The sequence below is a fragment of the Ambystoma mexicanum genome, chromosome 3p (genome assembly GCF_040938575.1).
Source record: "Ambystoma mexicanum isolate Mex_15411 chromosome 3p, UKY_AmexF1_1, whole genome shotgun sequence".
In the NCBI taxonomy this organism is placed as follows: Eukaryota; Metazoa; Chordata; class Amphibia; order Caudata; family Ambystomatidae; genus Ambystoma; species Ambystoma mexicanum.
In genome coordinates this window covers 1,198,253,348-1,198,276,113 of record NC_090925.1, presented here as the reverse complement: position 1 = coordinate 1,198,276,113, position 22,766 = coordinate 1,198,253,348, and the positions used below count along the sequence as shown (strand labels likewise).

Here is a 22,766-nt window from a genome sequence, read left to right as displayed (position 1 = left end):
TAGGCAGAGATAATGGGAGGTTGAATACTCTCTTCCAAATTCTCCCCTCAATCGTGACCCAATCAATAGACGAGGAGCGTGGATCGATCTCCATCCCAAAGAGAATTTTAGGAATTACTTTACTTCTGTAAAAACAAATCAAGGGAAGTATTGAAAATCTGCAGTATAATCTGTTTATTCTCTTCATCTGAGAGTAAAGTTGGTCAGCCATACGATTTAGTCTGTCCACGAATAGTCCATACACAGAGATGAGGTAAACCAAAATCTTAGATATTTGATCTCTGGGACCAGAGGAAAAGTTGTTCCGTTAAGCCGCCAGTCAAATCTGGGGACCTGCTTCCCCTTGAGATGGAATCCAACTATGTTAGATTCAGTGGAATTTATGATAACTTAATTTAGCTCTGCGTAGTGCCCAAATGCGTCAATCTGCCTTTGGAGGCATACAGGATTGTAGTCCAATAAAATCACTTCATCTGTGTATCACTTCCTTAGCCCAATCCTGGGACTAGCCAGGGCACTTGATGTCAGTCTGACCAACATCCAACAGGCAGAGGTTAAAAAGACAAGGAGCCAATCTGCATCGCTGCCTTTCTCCCCTGCCCACTGGGATGGGCCGAGAAAGGTCTCCCTCGCCATTCAGACGGATCTTGATTTTAGAGTTAGCATGTAAGTGGATCAGTATTGTTACTAGACCCCGTGGGATGCCCCAGTTCTGTAACTTACTCCAGAGACGACCCCGATTTATTATGTCAAAGTCTCTCTCTCTCTCTCTCTCTCTCTCTCTCTCTCTCTCTCTCTCTCTCTCTCCTTGAGCATGAGACACCTTTGTGGGTATAGTTTGGCTTCCATGCTTATTTGTGCCATGCCCTTTCTAGAAGAATGCTCTCCGGTATTGAGTGAAGATTTGTCTGCAGAAGGTACCCCACTGACATCAGTCTTCTCTATATGGCCTGGAAGGGGGCTGAACATGGCACTAATAAAGAAAAGGAATAGGGGCCTTCGATAACAATAGTAAGGTTGCCTCCTATCACTGCCTAGTTGCCAAGCCATAACCGTGCACTACACTGCCTGTGCCATGGGCAAAAGCTCAGATTAATGACAGTAGATATTCTAAGAAAATATTTGTGTTTTTTAAATGTGAGTTTTAAAGGAGTCTTTGGGGTTCTCCAACATTAGCTTCTGGCTTCATCCTCAAATATTACCATTGATAGCAAAGCCTGGAGTGCTGAGGAGGCCCGGCTGTTTCCCGTTAGTCAGACCCCTAAGACAACTTTATAAAAAATGGCTTTTGTCCCTACTTGTGACAATTAACTCCGCCCACCCTAAGCTCCACCTCCATGACCCGCCCACCTTGGGCCCAGTTTGCCTTAAATCTGCCACTGGCCACACCCCGCCCAAGAAAGATACTGTTGTGATGTAGATTGAGGAAGAAGAAATGAAGACTGACCCCCCCCCCCGCCCCTCCCTTCGCTATTCATTTATCACCCATTAATGCCTGCCAAACCCCTCGGTTGCCCCACACCCTAGCCTCCTTTCTGAGCCCCTTCACTCCGCCCATCTAGCCCTCCCCAATTTACCTTATCTGCTGGCTTCCCCCTCCTCCTCCACTGGCATAGCTTCCATCGACAGAAAGAAGGGATGCACTCCCGAGTCCCTGTCACAACTAGTTCAGCCATGGGTCTTGGGGGAAACTTTCCCTTTCATTAAAGGGTGCACACGCGCATGAGCCCCTCCATCAAAGTGAACGTCTTTATTTTTTTCAATGAACTCCTCATGGTTAGCAATACAAATTATGTTCTTCAGAGCCATCAAAACTATTCTGATTTTCAAAAAAACTGGGGAATAAACAATTTGCTAAAGTCAAAGTACAGAAAAGGGTACCAACTCTGTTTTGTAGGTCAATCACACAGTTACCTGTCTGGGTGGGTCTCCTTTGCTTTCATGCTGTTTGATGGACCGATGAGTTCTTTCCAGTAGGATATTGCCTGATGTCGAGATAAAGTCATTGCAATTATTGGTCCAGAGCTCATAAATGCGGTTAAGCTTGGAAAAAACATTTTCCCAAACTGGTCTGCATAGAAGTCACTACATTGCTCTGGGCTTAAATGAAGTTTTCTTTTCTGCAAAGAAAAACAAAAACTCAATTAAACTTAAAGTATCAGACATAACATGTCAGCTTTATGTTGGATCTCAGCTTGATAGATGTTCACATGGCAAATGTATGTAGGCATAGTCAGAGGTCATCTCTTCTAAGTGTATCATCCAAAGACTATCCCAAAACAAAAACCTGAGTTATTACCATCTGAAATACTATTGACACATTAGCAAAAATAGAAATTAGAGGGTGAGTTGAGGTTGCAACAATGTTGGAATATTGGTTTTAATACTGGTTTTGGGCTACCAAAGTTGGTATTTTAATTGTGTGCCGGCCATTTGCTGAGACCGCTATGCAGTTTGTGAAATCATGCCATGGCCTAGCTGGGCTTCATTGTCCCCGAGTATGCCTTGCTCCCCTTAACATGGCCTTAACATGGCCGCCGCCTTTACTATTCTTCTAATTGTGGCCCCTTTTCGAGCCTGGTGCCCGCCCCAACTGCCTTTTGGCTGTAGCTCTCCTTTAGCCAATACTAGGATCCGGCAGGCTTAGCTGGCTCCCTTACAAGGCCCACTTCTAAGGCTCCTGTCTGGCCCTCCAGGCCTTCCATCTCCTCCTCCACAGCTCCTCTCACCTCCCTGGAACAGTACACACAGCATGCAGTCAGCTACTGCACAAACTCAATCCCCACCGGAGCTCTGGAATACCTGACACATACCCACTAACTTACAAATGTTGATCCAAGCTGTGTTTTAAGTCAACTTTTGTTATGCTTTGCCTTACTACAACTCCATTTTGCATCGCATGTTGTGCTTTTTTGTAATTTCGATTTTGTGTGGGTTTCTCACCATTCTACACCCCAATTTTGCATTGCATGTTGTGCTTTTTGGTAATTGCCGAATGTAGGTGTGTTTTTGACCATTCTACACCCCCAATTTTGCATTGAATGTTGTGCCTTTTGTTAATTCCGGACTTTGTGCCTTACATCTGTGTGCTTTACACCATCTTTCGGCTGCTTGGCCGCCTGGTAAGTTTGTGCTTGTGCCTGCAGTTTCTCCTTCTATACTCCACCATCACCTCTCCTCCACCCTTATGGCACGTGCCACCTCGTCTATCTATTCTAACTGCTACAGTATCACCTATCCTCCCTCTCTCATGAAGTCTGGACGGAAAAAGCTTTTAAATAACCTCCTGGCCTTAAACACCTGTTTGCCCATCACAGACACCTACGTCAGCGCAACTTCCAGACAGATTGTCACAGATATTCTCTTTTCTGTCCCCTTCCCAGATCTCTGTACTCCTCATCTGATCTCTACTCTCTCCACTTTCACATCCTCTAGCATTAATGGCAGCACTAGATGGGAAGTACTATTGGTGGGCTTCTCATCATCCAGGTGAATTATTAATGTCTATTGCAATGGCACTATCATGACTCAGGGTCCTCAACCCAACCTTCTCCTCTTCGATAGGCACCTGCCCTCCCTCATCAACTTCCTTCCTACGCATGCTACTCCCTCCTCCTCTCTCTGTGTCCCTCCTCTTCCCACAACGGGTGTACCACGCCACTGTACACCACCTTGGAAAACCTTTAAAGGTGGAGACCTGCTTCATCTTGTCACGCTTAATGTGCACTCTGCTATAAAATATTCTGCTGACATCGGCCTCCTTCTCGAAGACCTTGACCTCGATATCCTCGCTCTTACCGAGACCTGGTTCAGTGCCAGCTCAGTCACTGCGTTTGACTCCTTTCTCCCTGCTGGCTACAAGATCATCTCTAAACCCCAGCCCTAACCATGCTGCCATCGGGGTTGCCTTGATTGTCCCTGAGTCGGTCCCCTCTTCTCCCGTACCCACCCAGCCTTACTCCTCCTTTGAGAGCCTGGTCTGCAAGTTGGTCATCTCTCCTACTTCCTCCCTGACCATCTGGCTCTATCTCCCGTTCCTCTCAGAATGGGCTGGCTTCTCCTCCTATCTCCCGACATCCACCTTGACTCCTCTATCACAGCGTCCACTCTCTCTTTTGTGACCTATGCACCTCACTTTCCCTCTCCGTTCTCCCTTCTGCCCCTAGCAACTCAGCTGGACAGACTCTTGATGCCTTCATCCACTCAGATCATTTTCTCTCCCCCTCTTGTCACCCCTCTCTCCTGGTCAGACCACCACCTCCTCTCCTCTCCTCTCCTCTCACCTGGGCCCTCTCGGCCCTCTGAGCGCAGCTCCCCCAGCACTGCCAACCTCGTTCACAGACATCCGCCAGATGAAACAAGTGTCAGCTGCTGCCTTCTCATCCACCTTCATCCCCCCCCATCCTCCCTTAACTTTGGCCACCCTCCATGCCCCCCCCCTTCTTCTGCATCTGAAGCCAGAAATCTCAGAGTTATCTTCGACTCCTCTCTCTCTTTCCTGCCTCACATCCTGGGCCTTGCCAAGAAGGCCCACTTTCAACTCCACCTCCTCAGAGGTATCTTCCGTTTCCTCACTTTTCCCCAGAAGCTCAATGTCTTCAGAGCTCTTGTACTCTCCAGGTTGGACTACTGGAACAGCCTCTTCCATAACCTACCCCCTTGCTCTCTCCACTCCCTCCAGCTTATCCAGAACAGAGCTACGGTCTTATCCTTGGCCTCAAGCCCAGGGACTGCATCTTTCCAGCCCTAAATTCTATCCACTGGTTCCCGGATGCTGCAAGGATCAAATTCAAATCCCTCTGCATCATTCATAAGGCTTTCTGGGGCTGGGGACCATGCTATCGACAACCTGCTCTCACCAAACACTCTCCCACTAAACCTTTATGCTCCTGCAGCCCCAACTCTCTGCATGTCAAGCGCTTCACTTTCTTTGGCCGGCCCACTCCTCTGGAAAAGCCTTCCCCTTCCACTCTGTCCTGAGCTTCTCAAATTCTGGAAGTTCCTCAAGACTTTCCTCTTCACCTCCTTCTTCCCACTGTCCCTCCCATGCCAAACCACACAGCTGCTGAAATTGGTGGCCTGCACCCGTATGTGTCCTTCTGGCCTTCCTTCCAATCACCTTCAGCCTCCTCTCTCTCCCCCAGCACTTCCTTGGGCACCCACTGGCCTGTGTTATACCACAGGAAGGCACTTATGGTATCGGCAGGTGACCGCTCTTCACCTAGTGCTCTCTGCCAAGCACTTACCCTCTACCGGCATTTCCCTCTCTGGGGAACCTCTAGCACTTACCCCCTTGCCATGTTCCCCTCTCTCTCTGCACTTACACGTTCCGAATGTTCACAAGGCCTAGTGGGACTGTGTCTGTCTTGCTCATCATTGTTATTGTATTTTCCCATTGTTCCCCTGTTCCTCCTCCCTCCCCCTTGCCCTGTAGGCACGTTGAAACACATATTCATGATGTATAAGCAGCTTACAAAAGGATAATAAATAAATAGTGCTAATGCTGGTTTTCTATATTATTTTTGTTTTACTCCACGGAGTTGCTAATTGTATTATGTGGGAGATTTGTTACATTTGTCACATGAATGTATTTATAGATATGCATTCTTAATCTCCCACCTCCAATCTTCAGCTCCTATTTCAAACACACACCTGCCAGACTGAGCATATGAGTATTTATGGGGCTGTGACCCTGCCTTGCAGCCCCTTTCTTGTGAATGAGACTCATTTGTTAGCTGGGATGGGGATTAGCTAATGGGGACGGCTAACAGCTCCAATATGGCACTTGGAATTGGGTCACCCCACCCCTTTGGTGGTCCCCTCTCTGCCTTCTAAACCCTGGCAGTGCCTTCCAGCCTCTCTGAAATAAGGGAACTCCAGTGTACCTCTTTACGCAGCGCATGTAGGGACTGGCTGATGATTTCCCCACGCCCTGATGATGGCTTTCAGTTCTGATGTGGGATTTGGGTCTGGCTAGCCCCGGCCCTGTCCCGGGGCATATTCCCCTAGCCTATCTATTGTGAACTGTAAAAGAGTGGAGGACCGGATGACTGGAGTTTTCAGTCCCAATTCAGGTCACTCTCTTTCCCACTGTAGATGTATGTGGGATTTGTACACCTGTGTGAGGGGAGTCAAGTGTGTCGAATGTGCAAGAGCTGCTGATTCTACTGGACCGATTTTCCTAGATTTCCTTCAAGGGACTGCAGTGTCTGTGGTGGCAAAATAAGGCCCCCCTACCCCCTGAGATGGGGACTAAGTGGGATTGACCAGTGGAACTTCCCAGTTGGGCCATCGTTTGCTAGCTTGGGGAAGCACTCAGTCACTTTGGTCATCCCACTGGTGGTTTCTAGCCTGAGGCAGGGGGTCACTCGCTATCAGAACCCTCGACTCTTGTTACACGATTTCCTATCCTAAGTTCAAATCATCTTCTGAAAGATCTGCTCAACTGTTTGAATCCTTTGAATATACACTAGTTAAGTGTTTTACTGGCTCAACCTCAGAATACACCAGTAAAATCATGCCCCATCCACCTGAGAAAGTGCACTCTTCTTTCCCTTCTGATGTTGTTGACCAGTCACCACACTTGATATCTTTTGCCAAGCACTCCATCACAGGCATTATTAACATGTGGGCTGATGAGCCATCAGACAGAAATAATGGCGGGCGGAGGATATTGAGACTCTTGGATTCTTCTAATCAATGTCCTCATTTACTAAAGATGCAGGTGATTGCTTGTACCTCATCCCGATAAAAATAATGCAGTGGTATGGTATCCAGCATGTTTCTTTGTGTATGAATCTATGCAGGTATGTATGCATGCATGTATTGTGTTTTATATAGCAGAAATCTAGCAGGTAATGTGATCCAATAATATGTTTCTGGCTACAAGTAGAAGGCTACTAAGGGTATAGTGTGAGGAATCGGAGGGTGTCCTCACTTCTTTCCCCAATATACCTCCCACCAGGTGGCTAGGGAAAGGCCATCGCTTTCGGATCCTGACCCTGGGGTTGGATATGCAAGAGAGGATCACCTGGGCAGAGGAGACATGGGAGTGGTTTTAGGCACCCTTGGGTGAAACACTGTATCCCGCATTTCCCTTTTATATGGAGTCAAATGTCCCCAAGGCTTTTATGGGGTATTACCAATCCCTTTCCTATTTTGCCAGAAAACCATTTCCCAATACACACCAATATGATACTGAGACGAGGAAGAAGCAACATAAAAACATACATCCAACCTTTATTAACGCAGGCATACACAAATATCACACTGGTACTGGGATGAGGTAGAGGGATGCAGAGTACCAAAACCATTATGCAATTGAAGAATATTGCCAGCACCTGAGGCTAAAGAGGTGGTATAAATGATCGCCTGTGGAACGCTTGCATAAGAAGAAGTCTGAGGTGAATGCAGGGAGACACGTGTCCGAAGCGCCAAGGAGTTGTAGAGTCGCTGCGGTGGAAGCAGATTGTGGCGGGCGTCTTCGGAAGGTCTCCAGTGGTAGGGTTGACCTGCCAGCCTCCTGAAGACGGGAGGACAGCTTCCCTGATAATCCGAGGCGGCGGAGACCCTGGAAGAGAGGCGTGCCGAGCCCAGAGCAGCAACAGCCACGAGAGCCTGCCGAAGCGAGGACAGCATACGGAGACAGCATACCCAGTGAGTCAAAGCAAGCTGAATGACTCCGGGATGCTGTCTTGCGAGCCGCATGGTGTATGCAGGTCGTATCACTCATGAGTGAGCGAAGCACAGCATAGGCAATCAGAATGCCAGTCCAACTTAAAATACAGATGATTGATATGAAAGAAATGAATGTAACGGTTTGTGAATACCAAACTCTAAAGAAACTAACAAGGCCAAAAAAGGGCCAGAAAAGCAGTGAGCCTTGAAAGTGTGAAAAAGCCTATGAACAGGGTGCAAATTCCCAGCAGGAGAGTAAACTGGGAATTTAAGGTTGCTTTATTTAATGTGACTAGTTTGAAGTTTTGAATATCAAACTAAAAGAAAGTAAAAATGATTGAATGTCACTTGGATTGAAAGCAGTGGATAGAGTTCCCTGATACAAAGGAACTGTGAATTGTGTAAACTAAGGAAAACAAGCATTGGCAAGCACCATAAAGAATATAAGGAACTATGAATTGTATAATCTGAGGAACACATGCATTGGCAAGAGCCATGAGGAAAAGAGGAACTGTATAAATTGAAAGCTGAAGCAGTGGCAAAGATATAAGAAGATTTGATAAACTAATAAGAGAATGGTGGCAAAGCAAGTACTGAAAAGGCTGCAAGAGTATAAATCCAATACCACTGTTAAACTGAAGCAGTTGCAGTGTAAGGGAAACAAATAAGGTGTGTCAGTTGTGTGACCTGTAATGGGTGGACCATGTTGGCCGACAACTGCGCCTAGACCAAGTACATCCAACTAAAGGAAAACCACTTAACTCATCTATAAGTTTATGATTGAATGTCAAGAAAAGCTTGAGTATTTTGAACTTAAAGAACTGAACTTTGTGATATCGGTGAAAGACACAGAGGCCTGAAAATCTGGGAAGTATCCCAAGGGATTGTGTTGTTTTGGAAATATTGAGAAACTTGAAAGCTTGGGGTAGGGAACCCCTTTTTGGTTTTAAAGTGAATTGTCTTGAATCCTGGGGAAGGGAGAACCCCTTTTCTGACCAAGAGCTAGAAGAATCTCTGAACATTTGTTTGAACATTTTTCATTTGACGCCGACATGCTTACACATTTTGAACAAGTAGATGTGAGGGTAAGTATAGGTTTTGGACACAGAAATTTACTTTGGACTTCCTGACACAAATTGCCATTAGTTTTAGTTCGATAGGGAAATCCCACTTCAGGATAGGAAAAGTTAGGCCTTTGCCCAACCTTTTTGCAATTTTAATAAAAGTTTGTAGCCCAAACTTTCTTCAGTTGTCTGGATCTACTTACTGATGCCTTCAAAATAGTAACAACATGTAGAGAGGGTAGAGATGGTTTCTCAATATCTGATCACACATCATTTAATCATGTACGCTTACCACAACAAAGTCGCCATTATTAGCTATAGAAGTATTTGCTTAACTGATCCCAAGAAAGTTATCAATGAAGATGTTCTTCCCTGTACTACATCTTTCAGTGTATTCACAAAATCCAAGGAACAGAGATCTTCATGATAATCATCTACATTAAACAGTTAGCTCCATCAACCGATGTATGCAACGTGAGGGTTATCAAAAGATTGCCTACCTGTCAGCCAGCCGACACTGGGCCTTATTACAAGTTTGGCGGCGCAGGAAAAAAGTGGCAGTAATTCCATGGCTGACACTTTTTTGAGAGGTAAGGGAATTTCCACCGTTTTTTTCCAGTGATAGGTTTTGGCGGATTTACTGCCAGCGGTATTACCGCATGGTAAATCTGTTGTTTTAAGGAGGAAAAGTGGTGGATTCACCTCCAGCTTCTTACTGGAGGTGAATCCTCCAGTCAGAAGCTGAAAACCGACGGATTTACCGCATGGTAATACCAGCGGCAGTAAATCCACCCAAATTCCCCATCGAGTCCTGTGGGCTCCAAAAATGGGGAATTACATCACCCTACTGCCACTTGTAATCCCATGATAACACAACAGGAACAGTGGCGGTAACAGTAAATTATTTTTAGAATTACCACCGAATTACTGCCAAACTCGTAATGAAGCCTATTAAATGGTAACTCATCATGAACATAATTATGAGAACAACTATTTTGATGGCACACGACACAAAGCAACACAAACAGATAAAATACAATCACGAAAACTCAAAATGTTGATTAACAGAACGAGTAAACAGACATCATGAATTCATACACGCAATAAAAGACCAGACAAAATAATCAGCACCTGTTTTAGCACTGGAGAAGCTGAAGCACGCCACCATTATTCCACCCATCAAAAAGCAAAAAAAAGCCAACTTCCCCTACTTGGCTAACTATAGACCAGTCTAATGTTCTCAAACTCAAGGACATGTCATCCGTCATGCCGGATGGGGTTTACTTCCGCATTGGCGGCTTCATCACGGAAGAGTGCAGGGTTAGTTTCCTCTCTGTGCAGGTCTAGTTGTTGCGTCCTGATGGCTGCCCAGAAGTATATATTCTGTTTACTTCCGGGTTACTGTTGCGTTGCAACCCCCTTAGATTAGCGCTTCGCTCTCCTTTGGGTCAGACGCGGTTTTCTTCTTTTGGCTTTTCCTTTAGCCGACTCCTGCTTTCCTTTTCGTACGCCCTTCTGGCGTCTTCCCTTCATCTCATTGCCTCGCTGCCTTCTCATCTCTACTTCGCTAACCGCTTGGCCGGCGCTCTCTCGAGTGGCTTTTACCTTTCCACTCCTTCTTTGTGGTTAGCCTTACCTTTGCCTCAAAGATTCCCTGCTTCTTGAACCATCTTCCACCTACCAGTTACTCCTACCATCTCCGGACCGCTTTCCATTGCTGGATCTCCTTCGAGCGTAACAGCTCTACGGACAAAAAGGGTTTTATCTGCCGTTCGGCTTTTTCCCTTTCATTTCCTGGCTGCTTGCGGGAACGAGGCCACAGGACTGCTGTTATAGCTAGCAGTCACTGTGGCTTCCTCTCGCGGCAGGCCCCCTCCACATAAAAAGGAGAAGGATTACCTTATTCGAAGGAACTGCAACCCAGAAGATTTGGATAACCTATCATCAGGTGAGGAGAGTGGGGAGGAAGGAGGGCGAGAACGTCCTAGTCGGGAAAGGACAGCACTACTTACATCCCATCTGGAACATAACTACCCCTTGAGTGACTTCCAGGTTTTTTAACCAAATGGATTACGGAGCCAGAACTGCTGAACATCTTTGAGGAAATAGCCTCTAGGTTCCAGAGCAATGCAGGTGCCTAAATTGTCCTAACTATGTAAGTGCTTTCTATACACTGCACCACAGCATTCTTCATAATAATCTGGAGGTACTAGAAGGAATTGGAGCATGTGCCTTACTTTAGCTTTTCCTTTCATGTTGTATTCACCAGGTTGAATTCCATCCTTCTTTTTCTGTGACCACAAATGTCTCCTCTGGAGTGACTCAGGGCTCATACCTGTCTTTATACACTGAAATGTCTAAATGCCTTCAACCCTGATCACTGTCAAATAGAAGCTTGTTCAGACATTGATTGAAAGTAACTGCCCCGTCTCAATGAGTATAATACAGAAAACATCCTTCTTGACTTTGAAAATCCCACGATTATGCCACGTCGATGATGAGCCAACATTCTAATCACAGATAAAACAATGTTATTTAGAAAACATGTTTCATTTTTCAAGCATCTCTAAATATTCAATGTTCCAAATGATTGCCATTAACCTAGTTGTAGTTCTCTCTAGCTTTCATTATTGGAAATATATCTATCATGTCCTTAGCCAAGCTCCAAGGATGGCATACCCAAGCAGCTCACCTTATCATTGGGTTTAACTGTTCACACCATGTAACACCACTACTCCAATGGATGCATTGGCTACTGATTAAACAGTGGGCCTCATTACACGTTTGGCAGTGCAGTAAAAAAGTATCTGTAATTCCATTACCAACAGTTTTTGGTGGCGATGTAATCACCTCCATTTTTACTGTACCTTCAAATTCCGAGTTTGTAGGCAAATTGGAGGATTCACCTCCAGAAAAACTATGAAGGTAAATGATCCACTTACCTCCAAAAATTGGTGTATTTACAGTGCGTTATTACTGCGTGCAGTACATCGGATAAAAATCGCCATGGAGTTCTTTGGACTGAGGATTAACACTGTCCTACCACTGCTCACAATCCCATGGTAAATCCATGGGACTGAGTGGTGAGAACAGTATATGAGATTGGCAGTAAATCAGCTGATTGACAGTCGATTCACCACAAAACTCATATTGGAGGAATAGAGGGTGTTATTCAAAACACTTTGCTTAATCCACAAAGCTCTGCATTGTCACACGCCCTCCTGCCAAAGAACATTGTTTGTGTACTACTACCAACCAGATCGCTAAGCTCTGCATCCCATAGTAAATGAATTCTCCATAATGCAAGGTACAAACATTTGGAGAGAGAACATTACATGTTCATCAATCTTTCCTATGGCTTTTTGTCCCCTTACATCTTCAGGGTCAGTTTGCCTTTAGCAAATTTCATAAAGTTCTCAAAATGTACATTTTCCAGTGCCCTTTTCAACAAACGTTGAGCATTACTACTGTGAACATCCTACTTCGTATAGCACTTTGAAGCAGTCGTATAACCAATGTGAATAAATAAATAAAGTAAGCTCAATTGAAGCTAGTGGAGTATGGAAGAGCAATTCACGTCTCCACTATAGAAAGTCACATAAGCAAGAAGAAACCTAATCACCTAATACTACTGTAGGTTTCTGGTAAGGCTACAATGAACATGGTAAATGTTTCTATACCCCATAATAAAGCTGTCAACAGTTGTTTGTTGGGATCTTCTGTGTATGCTTCAAACCTAGAGGTGACTTCACTGGGTACAAAAAAAGGATATGATGCTCCTCCATATAACAACAGTGGGCCTCATTACAAGTTTGGTGGTAATTTCAGCGGATTTACTGACAAACTTGTTTATCATTACCACCATTCAAGCAGTGTTGACATCATGTTAGTCCCCATTGCTGGACCCCATCGGACTCCATGGTGATTTTGAAACAGTGACTGTGAGTGGTAGTTCCACCATGGTAAATCTGCCGTTTCTTAGCCAGAAGTGGAGGATTAATCGCCAGCATTTTGCTGGAGATAAATCGTCCACTTCATGGGTAAAACTGCAATTCAGCGGGGAGGCAAAAGTGGTTGGAATTCCATCAAAAGTGGCAGAAAGGGAATTACTGACATTATTTTACTGCACGCCCAAACTTGTAATGAGGCCCAGTTGGTCTAATGGGTTTCGGGGGCAGGCGGTAGCTTTGTGATTGCTTGAGAAAATCTTGTGCACTTTTAACCTGAAATTACCCAATCTGGATTGCAGCTATTATATGCTTCACGAATACCCTTTCTAGCAAAGATCGCACTTACACTTCAAAGTTGTCTTCTATCAGAGCAATGCATCAAAACATTTCTAAGGCTATTTGTTTACCAATCCCTGACATCGGCTACATTGTTAAGTGATTACTACTCAATGCTTAACATGAGCATATACGTTAGAAGACCAAAACTCCACCTGCCATTATAGTCTATGCAGAGCAAATACGAAGTGCCTTTCCTGGATCATAAAAGGTATTACAATTTAAAATTCTCTCCCCTTGAACCAGATGCTGTTTCTCAAACCCTGTGAGCACATTCCTGATCCCTTTAAAGATGGTCTAACTCATTATCCATTGCCATATCTGAATCGTTGCCAAATGTATGAGGACCTGTAATTCCACAATAAACAAGGCCAAATATCTTGCTTGATGGCGTGGTGCGCACAACTAAGGTCTAAAATCATGTTTTCGCTCTGTGTGCCATACGACAGGAGAACAATCCACTTGAATATCAATCTAGTACAGACCATTACAAACATGCAAATGGTTGTAGCTTGTCAAACTAAGACAGAAGGAGTGATTGTAGAGTAGAGAGAGGAGGAGGCAAAGGAGATTGTGGTACTGAAGTACAATGACTGGGGGGACTGGAGTGGCAGGATCTGAGGTAGAGCTATATATGTGTCTCTTGTGATCTTGATAGGGAAGGTAGCAAAACGTAGTTGGGGTGGTTTCCCCAGTGTACAAAATATATTTCTGAGTGTTGGGCTAATTGATGAGTCTTGCAGTGTAGAATAGCTTTTTGGTTTGACTGAGTTTTGAGGGTTAGGTTTGGAGGTCAGCCAGGTAAGTACAGTTATTGGAGTGCTCCATGTATTTTGGATGTTTGCATTTAAGGATGCGGAACTTTAAGGATGTGGAAAACATGCTTGGTGTGTGCCAAGCCAGCACTGAACAATGTTGTTCTAGTCGACTTAGGGTGAGACAGAACACATCAGCAGTATGAGTGAGTTTAAGGCACAAGAGAACAAATTGTAATGGGTAGCGAGTATTGAGTCAGAATTGTAAGCAGGTAATGAATTGTTAACAAGGATGGCATCAGGCCCTGTAAAATAACCCTTCTTTTATTTCAGAGACAGTAAGGTGTGTGTGTGCATGTGTGTTCAAACTGTGTGGATAGGAATGTATGAAGAGGGATATAGGGATCGACAGTGGTGAAAATAGGGTTAAACCCATAAACTTGTGTCCAAGCAAAGAGGCAAGACTTGAAGGTCATTTGCCAGAGGTTTGAAGAGACAAGTGGGGGTTATTATAACTTTGCTGGTGTGGTAATAATGTGCCGGTAATTATGTTTACCGGCACGTTACCACACCGTCAAAGTACAAGTTTGCCAGTGGGGCACCCAAGCTAGGAGCTGGAGGTATTTTATTTATTGGCCATTTTTAATGCACCTATACACTGAGGTGTTTCAAGGCGCCGGCGATACTGGCAAATCACCCCATGGACTCCTGTAGGACTCTATGGAATGGGGATTAAGATCAATTACCAACACTTGCAATCCGGCAGTAATTCCGCCAGATCGAATGCTGGTAAATGTGTTACCGGTTGCCAGTATCCTAGCGGCAATACCGCCAGGATAATGGCAAACTCATAATGAGGCCCTGAAGGTCTTTAATGATGTTTGAGCTGTAAATTACAACCACAAGCAGGAGTGACTTAAACTTGTAGTAACTTACACCAAAGAAGGAAGTATTTTTAAATCGGTATGAATATATTTAAAGTAAGCTAGTATAAGAGGTGCCTGTGCATCAAACAGGAAGTAATTGAAGGAATTGCTGCGCAAAGGCAGGTGGAACACACGAAGAAAACACATGTCAAGCATACAGAAGGGTGGCAGTAAAGAAATACTTTTTTGGAAAAAGTATTTTGAGACACAGATAACCTTCCATTGATTGCGGATAATGATAAAAGCGAATCTGCCACACCTCAAATGTTCTCTTTTTGGCAGTTTCATCCCGCCATTAAATCATGACTTAATACATACAATAAATAAGTGGATCCTCACCCAGACATTACCATACAGTGACTCTGGTTTACTAAAATGTGTTGTCACTGTCCAGTATCCAGTGCCTCACTGACTGCCTCTGCCACTGAAAACTGAAGATGAAAAAATTGCAAGGGAAGCCAAAACATTCAATCGCCTCACCTGGCCACTGCTCTGCACACTGGCCAAACCTCTTATTTTCCACACAAACCAGACATAGGTCTCCTGCGCCACCTCCTGAAGTTCTACCAACCTTCTTCCCCCTCTTCCTCCTCATCTTCAGATTCCACAAGGCTTCCTAATAAACTAGTGTCTGAAGCAAAGGGCAGAAGACAACAATGTTAGCCACTCTAGCAACATTCTGGTTGGTACTGCTAGGGCCCGGAGTGAACCAAGGGCCATAGCCCCCGCTCCATAAAAGTAAGGTGACGCTTTTAATGGCTGTCCAACACCTCTCTATATCAACAGGCTGCCTGCATTACCGCAAGTATATACAAACCAACAACCACACCACACATAGCTACACCAACAATTCCAACAATGTTATACACATTCCACTACTGGTCTATAATCTGGTTATATGCAGTCTCCTGGTGTTGGGCACATAGCCAGAAATGGTAGGTCAGTTGGTGAGGTAAGCATGTTCCACTCAATTCCACCCACATATAACCCAACTCATGTTCATTAAAACTGCCCCAATTCAACATGAAGCTGACATTGCCACATATAATCTTGATTCACTCATCAGAGAAAACAAAAGGCTAACCCACAGCTCCACACACTTGCTACCTTTGTTAATCCCTCCAGTATACAATATTGTGAAGAGACAAGACAGGTGCAGCCCCATAGTCATTAAAAAGGAACTGTAACATCCAAGACCCATCAGTGCTCTACTCCATGGAGCTCTTCACCTGCAACGTCCGTCTCTCCTCATCACAAACAATGACCTTCCAACAAATCACCAGCCATCCCAATACATAAAACATTTAATCGAATAAATCAAGGTCTTCGCCAGCACATCAACCATCAACCATTCCAGCATCATGTTGCATGGTGTCTTCAATCTTCTAGGGAACAATCTACCAGAAGACCAAAAAATCATGCATCAACAGCACTGACACCAAGGATATAAGACAACATGTAACCAAGCCCACTCATAGCCATGGCAATATTCCCTAACTCGTTTTCATCGTTACACCAGATATTGAATGCCCCAACTCCTTGTTATTTGAGTTGATGAATAACCTCTCTATCCCGATCTCCAATTAACACACTATTCATGCCCACCACAGTCATCCCAAGCCTACAAAGAGCATGTACTTCTCATTCAACAACTTCCCAATTGACATATTCAAAGAAAACATCATCTGTGTAGCTACCACCTTTTTAAATAATAAATAAATGGGGGGGGGTTTGGGTTAGGGAATATTAAAAAGGTGGGGAAATGTGGGGTTGAGTGTTTAGAGAAGGGGGTCTCCCCTGCATTAAAAAATGAATAAAGTGCAAAAAGCCAACATGTTTTATTTCGAAATTCGACCACTTGAAATTCATTCTTTTGGTCCTTGTTGTTTTATTTTTGGTATTTCAATGTAGAACCCTGCAGACTACTAGACTCACTTGACCCCAAGCAATAACATCAACAGCCAGATTTCAAACAAGAGAAGAACCAACATGCTAAAACCATCCAAGCCCATGCCCAAGTATATCACAGACGTAAAACACAGTATCCAGAAACATGAGAAAACCCATAGAAACCCCCAGCTCAATGAGGGCAACAAGACTATGAAGACCCTCCATCCAACATTAAGAAACCTCATCACCAAAGCCAATGACAAGGGCCCATCTCAGAAGCCGCCATCAAGTGTAGAACATTCTTTAAATGTCATTGATGAAGAACCAGGCTGCACCATAAACAATGTCATAGGTAAAGGTAACAGCATCACTCAGTTATTCACAGAAAACATGGATACAGACTCTACATCACAGAGACCCAGTAAACTATCATTTCTCCACAGACTGCACCCAAAACTCCCCCAGCACGATCTCATTTAGAGAAACCACATTCATGGAACTAACAAACATCCTGTGCTGCCTCAAAGCTGCCTCTAGCAATTATGACAATCTCCCTCATGAAATTACTCACCAACAAATTCTTCATGCATCTTGTGAACATTGTACATACTTCTCTCTGATTCAAGACACCTGCCCTGATACACTCATAACCAAACAGATCCCAGCCTCCCCTGGCACAAGAAGCCCATCTGCCTTCATTAGGAAGGAACATTGAAAAAGGCGCGACTGTACAGCTGCAGGACAGGATCCATAAATGACCTAAAATATTGTCAATCCAACTTCAAAGCATGATGGAACACAGACAGCCACTACCAAGTCATTGATGCCATAGATGGCCTAAAGAACACACCAAATCTCAAAGACGGTTGAAGGGATTTTATTACGTGTTTCAATAGGGTCTAACTAAGAGCCATTCCTGCTGCTCTATCGTCTTCCCTGGGTCTCTTGCCGCCCTAGCTCAGACTTCTCTGCTACCCGAGGTGGTTACTGGAGATTGGTTATCACTACTGTTAAAAATATATCTGGCTACAGTTGAGGGCCTCAAGGAAACCGCCTTGTTAAGATAGGCCCCATACAACAATAAAGAGAAAAACACAGTGACAGAGTACCTACAAGTGCACGAGACAACCCAGTTTTATTTAGATACAAACGGCCGCTGGGAGAGTGCACAAAGGGCAGTCTCAAAGTGGCACAAGAAACAACAAGGTTTTATGTAAGAAAAGTGTCATAGCTGACATCATAGATAGTAATAATAAAACCTGCTCTCTCACTCGATTGGTTAGTGGAATATAGAACATATAGTTATCTATAGGTGAACCTTTAACTATTGGTTCTTTCACAACTAATACCTCCTCCTAGATACAGCCTTCTACAAATGATACATTACAATCTACCATGCCATTGGTTGGCACTCTACTACACTAGTCGAGAAGTAGAACATAGTCTGATTGGTCAGTTATCTGTTCATCCAGCCTTGGCTCTTTTATGCAGAGCCAGGGGGTATGTGGTGGGGAAGAAGGGATGGGAGAACCGCTATGATCCAGTTAAAGAAGTTACTCCCTTCTCGTTCCCAGGCCTGAAGCCTTATCTGCAAGTCTGCTCGTGGCCTTGGCATGTCATGTCGTGTCTGGATGTACTAATGAAGTGGGAGATGTGCTATCTAATTGGGCCTGGAATAAATGGCCAATGTTTGGGGTAGAGGACCACTGTTCATAGCTCAATTTCCTCTATTTATCGGATTTTCTGGTATTCGAACGTGTGAGTGTTTTCCTTTGGCGGCCACTTGCAGCACTGTGTTTTTATTCATTATGTGATAAATAGGCACAGTAGCTACTTGCACCTAGCATTCAATGGTATGTCGATTTCTCACTGCTACCAACTGCAATTATTGAACTTCAATAATTGCATGCACTCTGCCCTTTGGAAACGTTATCTGGTGCAGCTTCAGTTTCTAAACAGAACTCCTCTGTGCACTGACCTTGGTGCTGCTGTCTGAGCACTGTGAGGCCTGGAACTTTTTGTAGAGCAATTTATTGTTAGGATGCAGTACTTCTGAATTGAGGCTTTGCAGGGTTTGTTCTGAGTAATGGCTGTACCTTTGCTCTTTCTCTGCCATGTTAGTGTTCTTCATGTCTTACATGCCACCATTCATTATTCCCTGCCCGTGTATGCTGCAACCTCTCCCTACCTGCCTACTTGTATAGCCCTGTATGGGTATTCTGCAACTTTTCCCTACTTCTGGGATTGCAAACTACTTGCCCTACTTGCGTCGCACAGTCTTTTCTACTCTTCATAGCAGCTGCATGATCATTGGTGTTTTACTGAATGTTCTTACCTTGTACTTTCGTTTATATGCTCGGGTAAAGGTGGGGGCGTGGCCAGAACTAATGCAATTCTCATCACCATTATCACAGCCGTATCGGTCTTGCTCCCTCTGGGATTTTCTAGGTAGATCATAACCTGGGCATCCACAAAACAAATTAAGGTAATGGTGCCTTCAAAGCACCCAGGTCTCATTCCATCTTTACCACTCATGCTCTTGTATTCCTTATCCTGATATTCTTTCCTTCCTTCCTTTCCCATCCTTCTACTCTCCTCCCTTCTCTTCCACCCACTTCTCTTTTGTTTTCCTCTTTCTGTCCCTCTGATGTTTCTACTGCTACGTTCCCTTTGTCTCAATTCCGCTACCTTCTATGCTACTTTCCACTCTACTAATCTCTTTCCTCTAATCTCCACTACTCTGTTCTCCTCTTACTCTCTAATACTATACTCCTGTTACCCTCTACTACCACCCACTGCCCTCCCACTATGCTCTACTACCCTCTCCTCCCACTATTCTCTACTATGCTCTCCTCCCACTATTCCGCAAGCTTCTATGCTTCTCTCCACTCCCATTCTACTAATCTCTTCCTTTTACTCTCCACTACTCTGTTCTCATTTTAATCTCTAACACTATACTCCAATTACCCTCTACTACCACCCACTGCCCTTCCATAATGCTCTACTACCCTCTCCTCCCACTATTCTCTACTACCCTCTCCTCCCACTATTCTCTACTACCCTCTTCTCCCATTACTCTCTACTACCCTCTGCTCCCACTACGCGATGCTCTGCTCTGTTATACCTCACCTTCTACCACAGTCACCCTCCTGTCACTCTCACATCATTCATCTTACTCACGTTCACAAAGTCCCCCACCCTTACACTTAACCTCAGTCATCCTCTCCACTCTAAAGACAGAACTCTCACACTCAAGTACCACTTTCTCTCACAAAACAATATCTTACCTTGCACATGCTCTCCGTAATTCTCTTCCATGCTCTGCTCCACCATCTTTCCTCCACTGGTCTCTTGGTCTGCCTTCCTCACCCTTGACCTCAATGGAATAACCTGCACCGACCCATTTCTTCAGTCTCATTTTATCCACCTCCTCCACCTTCCATTGGCTCTCATCCCCAGCTCTATACCCAGGCAAATCTCTGTATTTCATACAGTAAGGGGCAGGGCTACAGACATCAGAAACCATAAAGCATCAACCTGCCCCAATTGCAAACACAGGTCTGCGGGTAAGCAGCCATGGTGGCCCGCTGCAAAAAAAGTCACTTTTAAAGTTTGTATTCCAACTGGGATGAGTGTCTGGATTGCCGACATACAGTGAGCGATACTATGCTGGCTTGAGGTTTGCTACTGCATCTCTCACTGATTGGATGTATGCTTGCCGGTCAATCGAAAGAAACTCTGATCTCAGCGGTTCTGAAAAACCAGAGAGAAGACACTGGCTAGAATGTGTGTTGTCCCATGAGCTGTGGAGTATCAAAGTGGTTATTTGTGACTATAGCTTGGCACATGAAGAGAGGACAGAGACCCTCCCAACTTCCACACCACACCCTCTCGGGCAGGACTGGCTCTGACAAAACCCCCTGGTATGCCTCTGGAACAGGTTACGAGGGGTCCCCTTCCCTCCTTGACATGGTTAGGTGACACCTTCCTTATCTTGGACAGTATTGGAATTCTGTCTGCTATTCCTGGTCAATGGTTTAGTAAATTTCGACATTGTGAACCACACGATTGTGATATGATAGGTTATTTATAACGTGCTTAATACCCAGAGGTTTCTAAGGGTGAACCCGGGGAATCAAACCTGTGTTGCTCCGTGTCGTCTTGTTTCGAAGGCGAGCACGTTGCCCCTGAGCTATCCCCCAAGACAAACCATGTGACTACCATTCTACATTTACACCTAGGCTTCTACAATACTGTCCAGTACTGCTTCACAACATACCACAACAATCACCACTGCCACATCCAGAAGTGTACCAGCAGGGAACAAGGTCAACCAGTGACATGTGGAGAATTCCAAATATCCATGCTCTGACCTCTTCACCAACCACGATATCAAGATCCATTAATAAGCCGACAACACTGACAACCACAGTATACATGAAAATCAATTTAACAAAAAGACATCTCCCTTTGGCAGCAACACAATACAAGCATGCATCCAGTGCTGCCTTGGTGACATGAAAAACAACTACACCCCCATAACACCAAATATGCCAAATCGCATCTCCAAGACTCCTATCAATATACAGAGTAAAATTGCATGGTATCAACACAACATTCCCTGCTCTGGAAAATCAAGTGATTTCGTCCCAAAAAGGAATAAAGGACCATTGTCTGAAGACTAGTCATCTGTCAAGTCCTTGGTGGCAACACCTCCCTCTTAGTGTCCCCGGCTACCCTCTGCCACCACCCGAAAAGCACTTTGTACACAGAAACCTTTCACAATGCTAGAGTTCGAAATTACTGGGAGCTGGATGCTATTTAGCTCCACAGTTACTAAGAGCGGCTTTTGACTCACCAGGCCAACTAGGGCCACACAAACATGCATATGTGATATTGGGCCTCATTACGACCCTGGCGGTAAGTGAATAACGATGCCGGTAAAGGATTTCCGGCATCGCTTACCGCTCCGGCCGATTAGGACCTGATAAACCGCTATTAGCGGCACTGTAATTAACGGTGCCGTTAAAAGCGCCAAGTGCGTGGGCACGCGACCACCCATGCCGCAAATACCGGCATGGCGCAAACAGGGGATCATCACAAGTCAGGCGGACATGCAAATAACGCCCTACTGAAGCCCGAAAAATACCTTGCCGGCATGGAGCTAATTCCACCATTGCGGACCACCCGTAAACGGCCATGTGCTGTGTTGCCAACTGCCACAGGTGCACACAATCAGCACAGGTGGAGGCAATACAGACTGGGCCAGCACAAAAGGAGCACACCCCACCCCTTTCCACACCCAGTCACACTCCGCAATGATTCCAATACTACTAGCAATGCTGGGGCTGGAGGGCATGATTGCAGTGGAAGTGCTACAACAACAGGCTGCACAGAGGAGAGACAGGAGGAGAAGGAGGGCAATGCAGGGCCAGCATGCCCTATCAGTGCAGCCAGTGGCACCACACAGGCAGCCCCCAACCCTCGCATAAGAGCGAGTCCATTCAAACTAACCCCTGAGCAGATCCACACCCTGTACCGTCTGGACCGGGACACCATCACCACCATTGTGGACATGAAACATGACGACATTGTCAGCCTGATTGAAACACGCACCGCCATCCCACCCTTACTGAAGGTAGTGTCTGTGGTCCACTTCCTGGCCACAGGCACCTACCAGCACACAGTGGGGCACATGCATGGCATTTTACAACCATTATTCTCACGTACGCTGAACCAAGTGCTTGATGCCCCCCTCAAGCACACAGACGACATTTCCTTACCACGGTCTGCCCAGGAGATCTCAAACACCAAAGTTGGTTTCCATTCACTGGCCGGAATCCCTGGTTGCATTGGCGCCATCGACTGCACCCATTAGGAATTGGTGGTCCCACATGCCATGGAGGTAGCGTACCGCAACCGTAAGCTATACCACTCAATCAACGTGCAAATGGTATGTGACTCAAACAAGATCATCACACATTGTTGTGCCCGATTCCCCGGATCAACCCATGATTCAATGGTCCTGCAGAACTCCACGATACCATGCTACTTGGAGCAACATGCAGGGCAGAGATCCTGGCTTCTCGGTGAGTCGAATGTTAGGCTCATGGAAATGTGATGTGGGTTGGTGATTGGGGTACAGATGCATACTTCACCTGGCTGAGA

At 45.1% G+C, this 22,766-nt stretch overlaps 1 protein-coding gene across 1 annotated transcript in view; it reads right to left on the bottom strand.

The window, feature by feature from the left end:
• NME5 (NME/NM23 family member 5) overlaps positions 1-22,766 on the bottom strand; it is a 239,097-nt gene that overhangs the window by 175,168 nt on the left and 41,163 nt on the right. Inside the window, exon 3 of the mRNA XM_069650095.1 lies at positions 1,915-2,120. Within this exon, the coding sequence (XP_069506196.1) occupies positions 1,915-2,120 (206 nt within the window). The remainder of the gene's footprint in view (positions 1-1,914; positions 2,121-22,766) is intronic.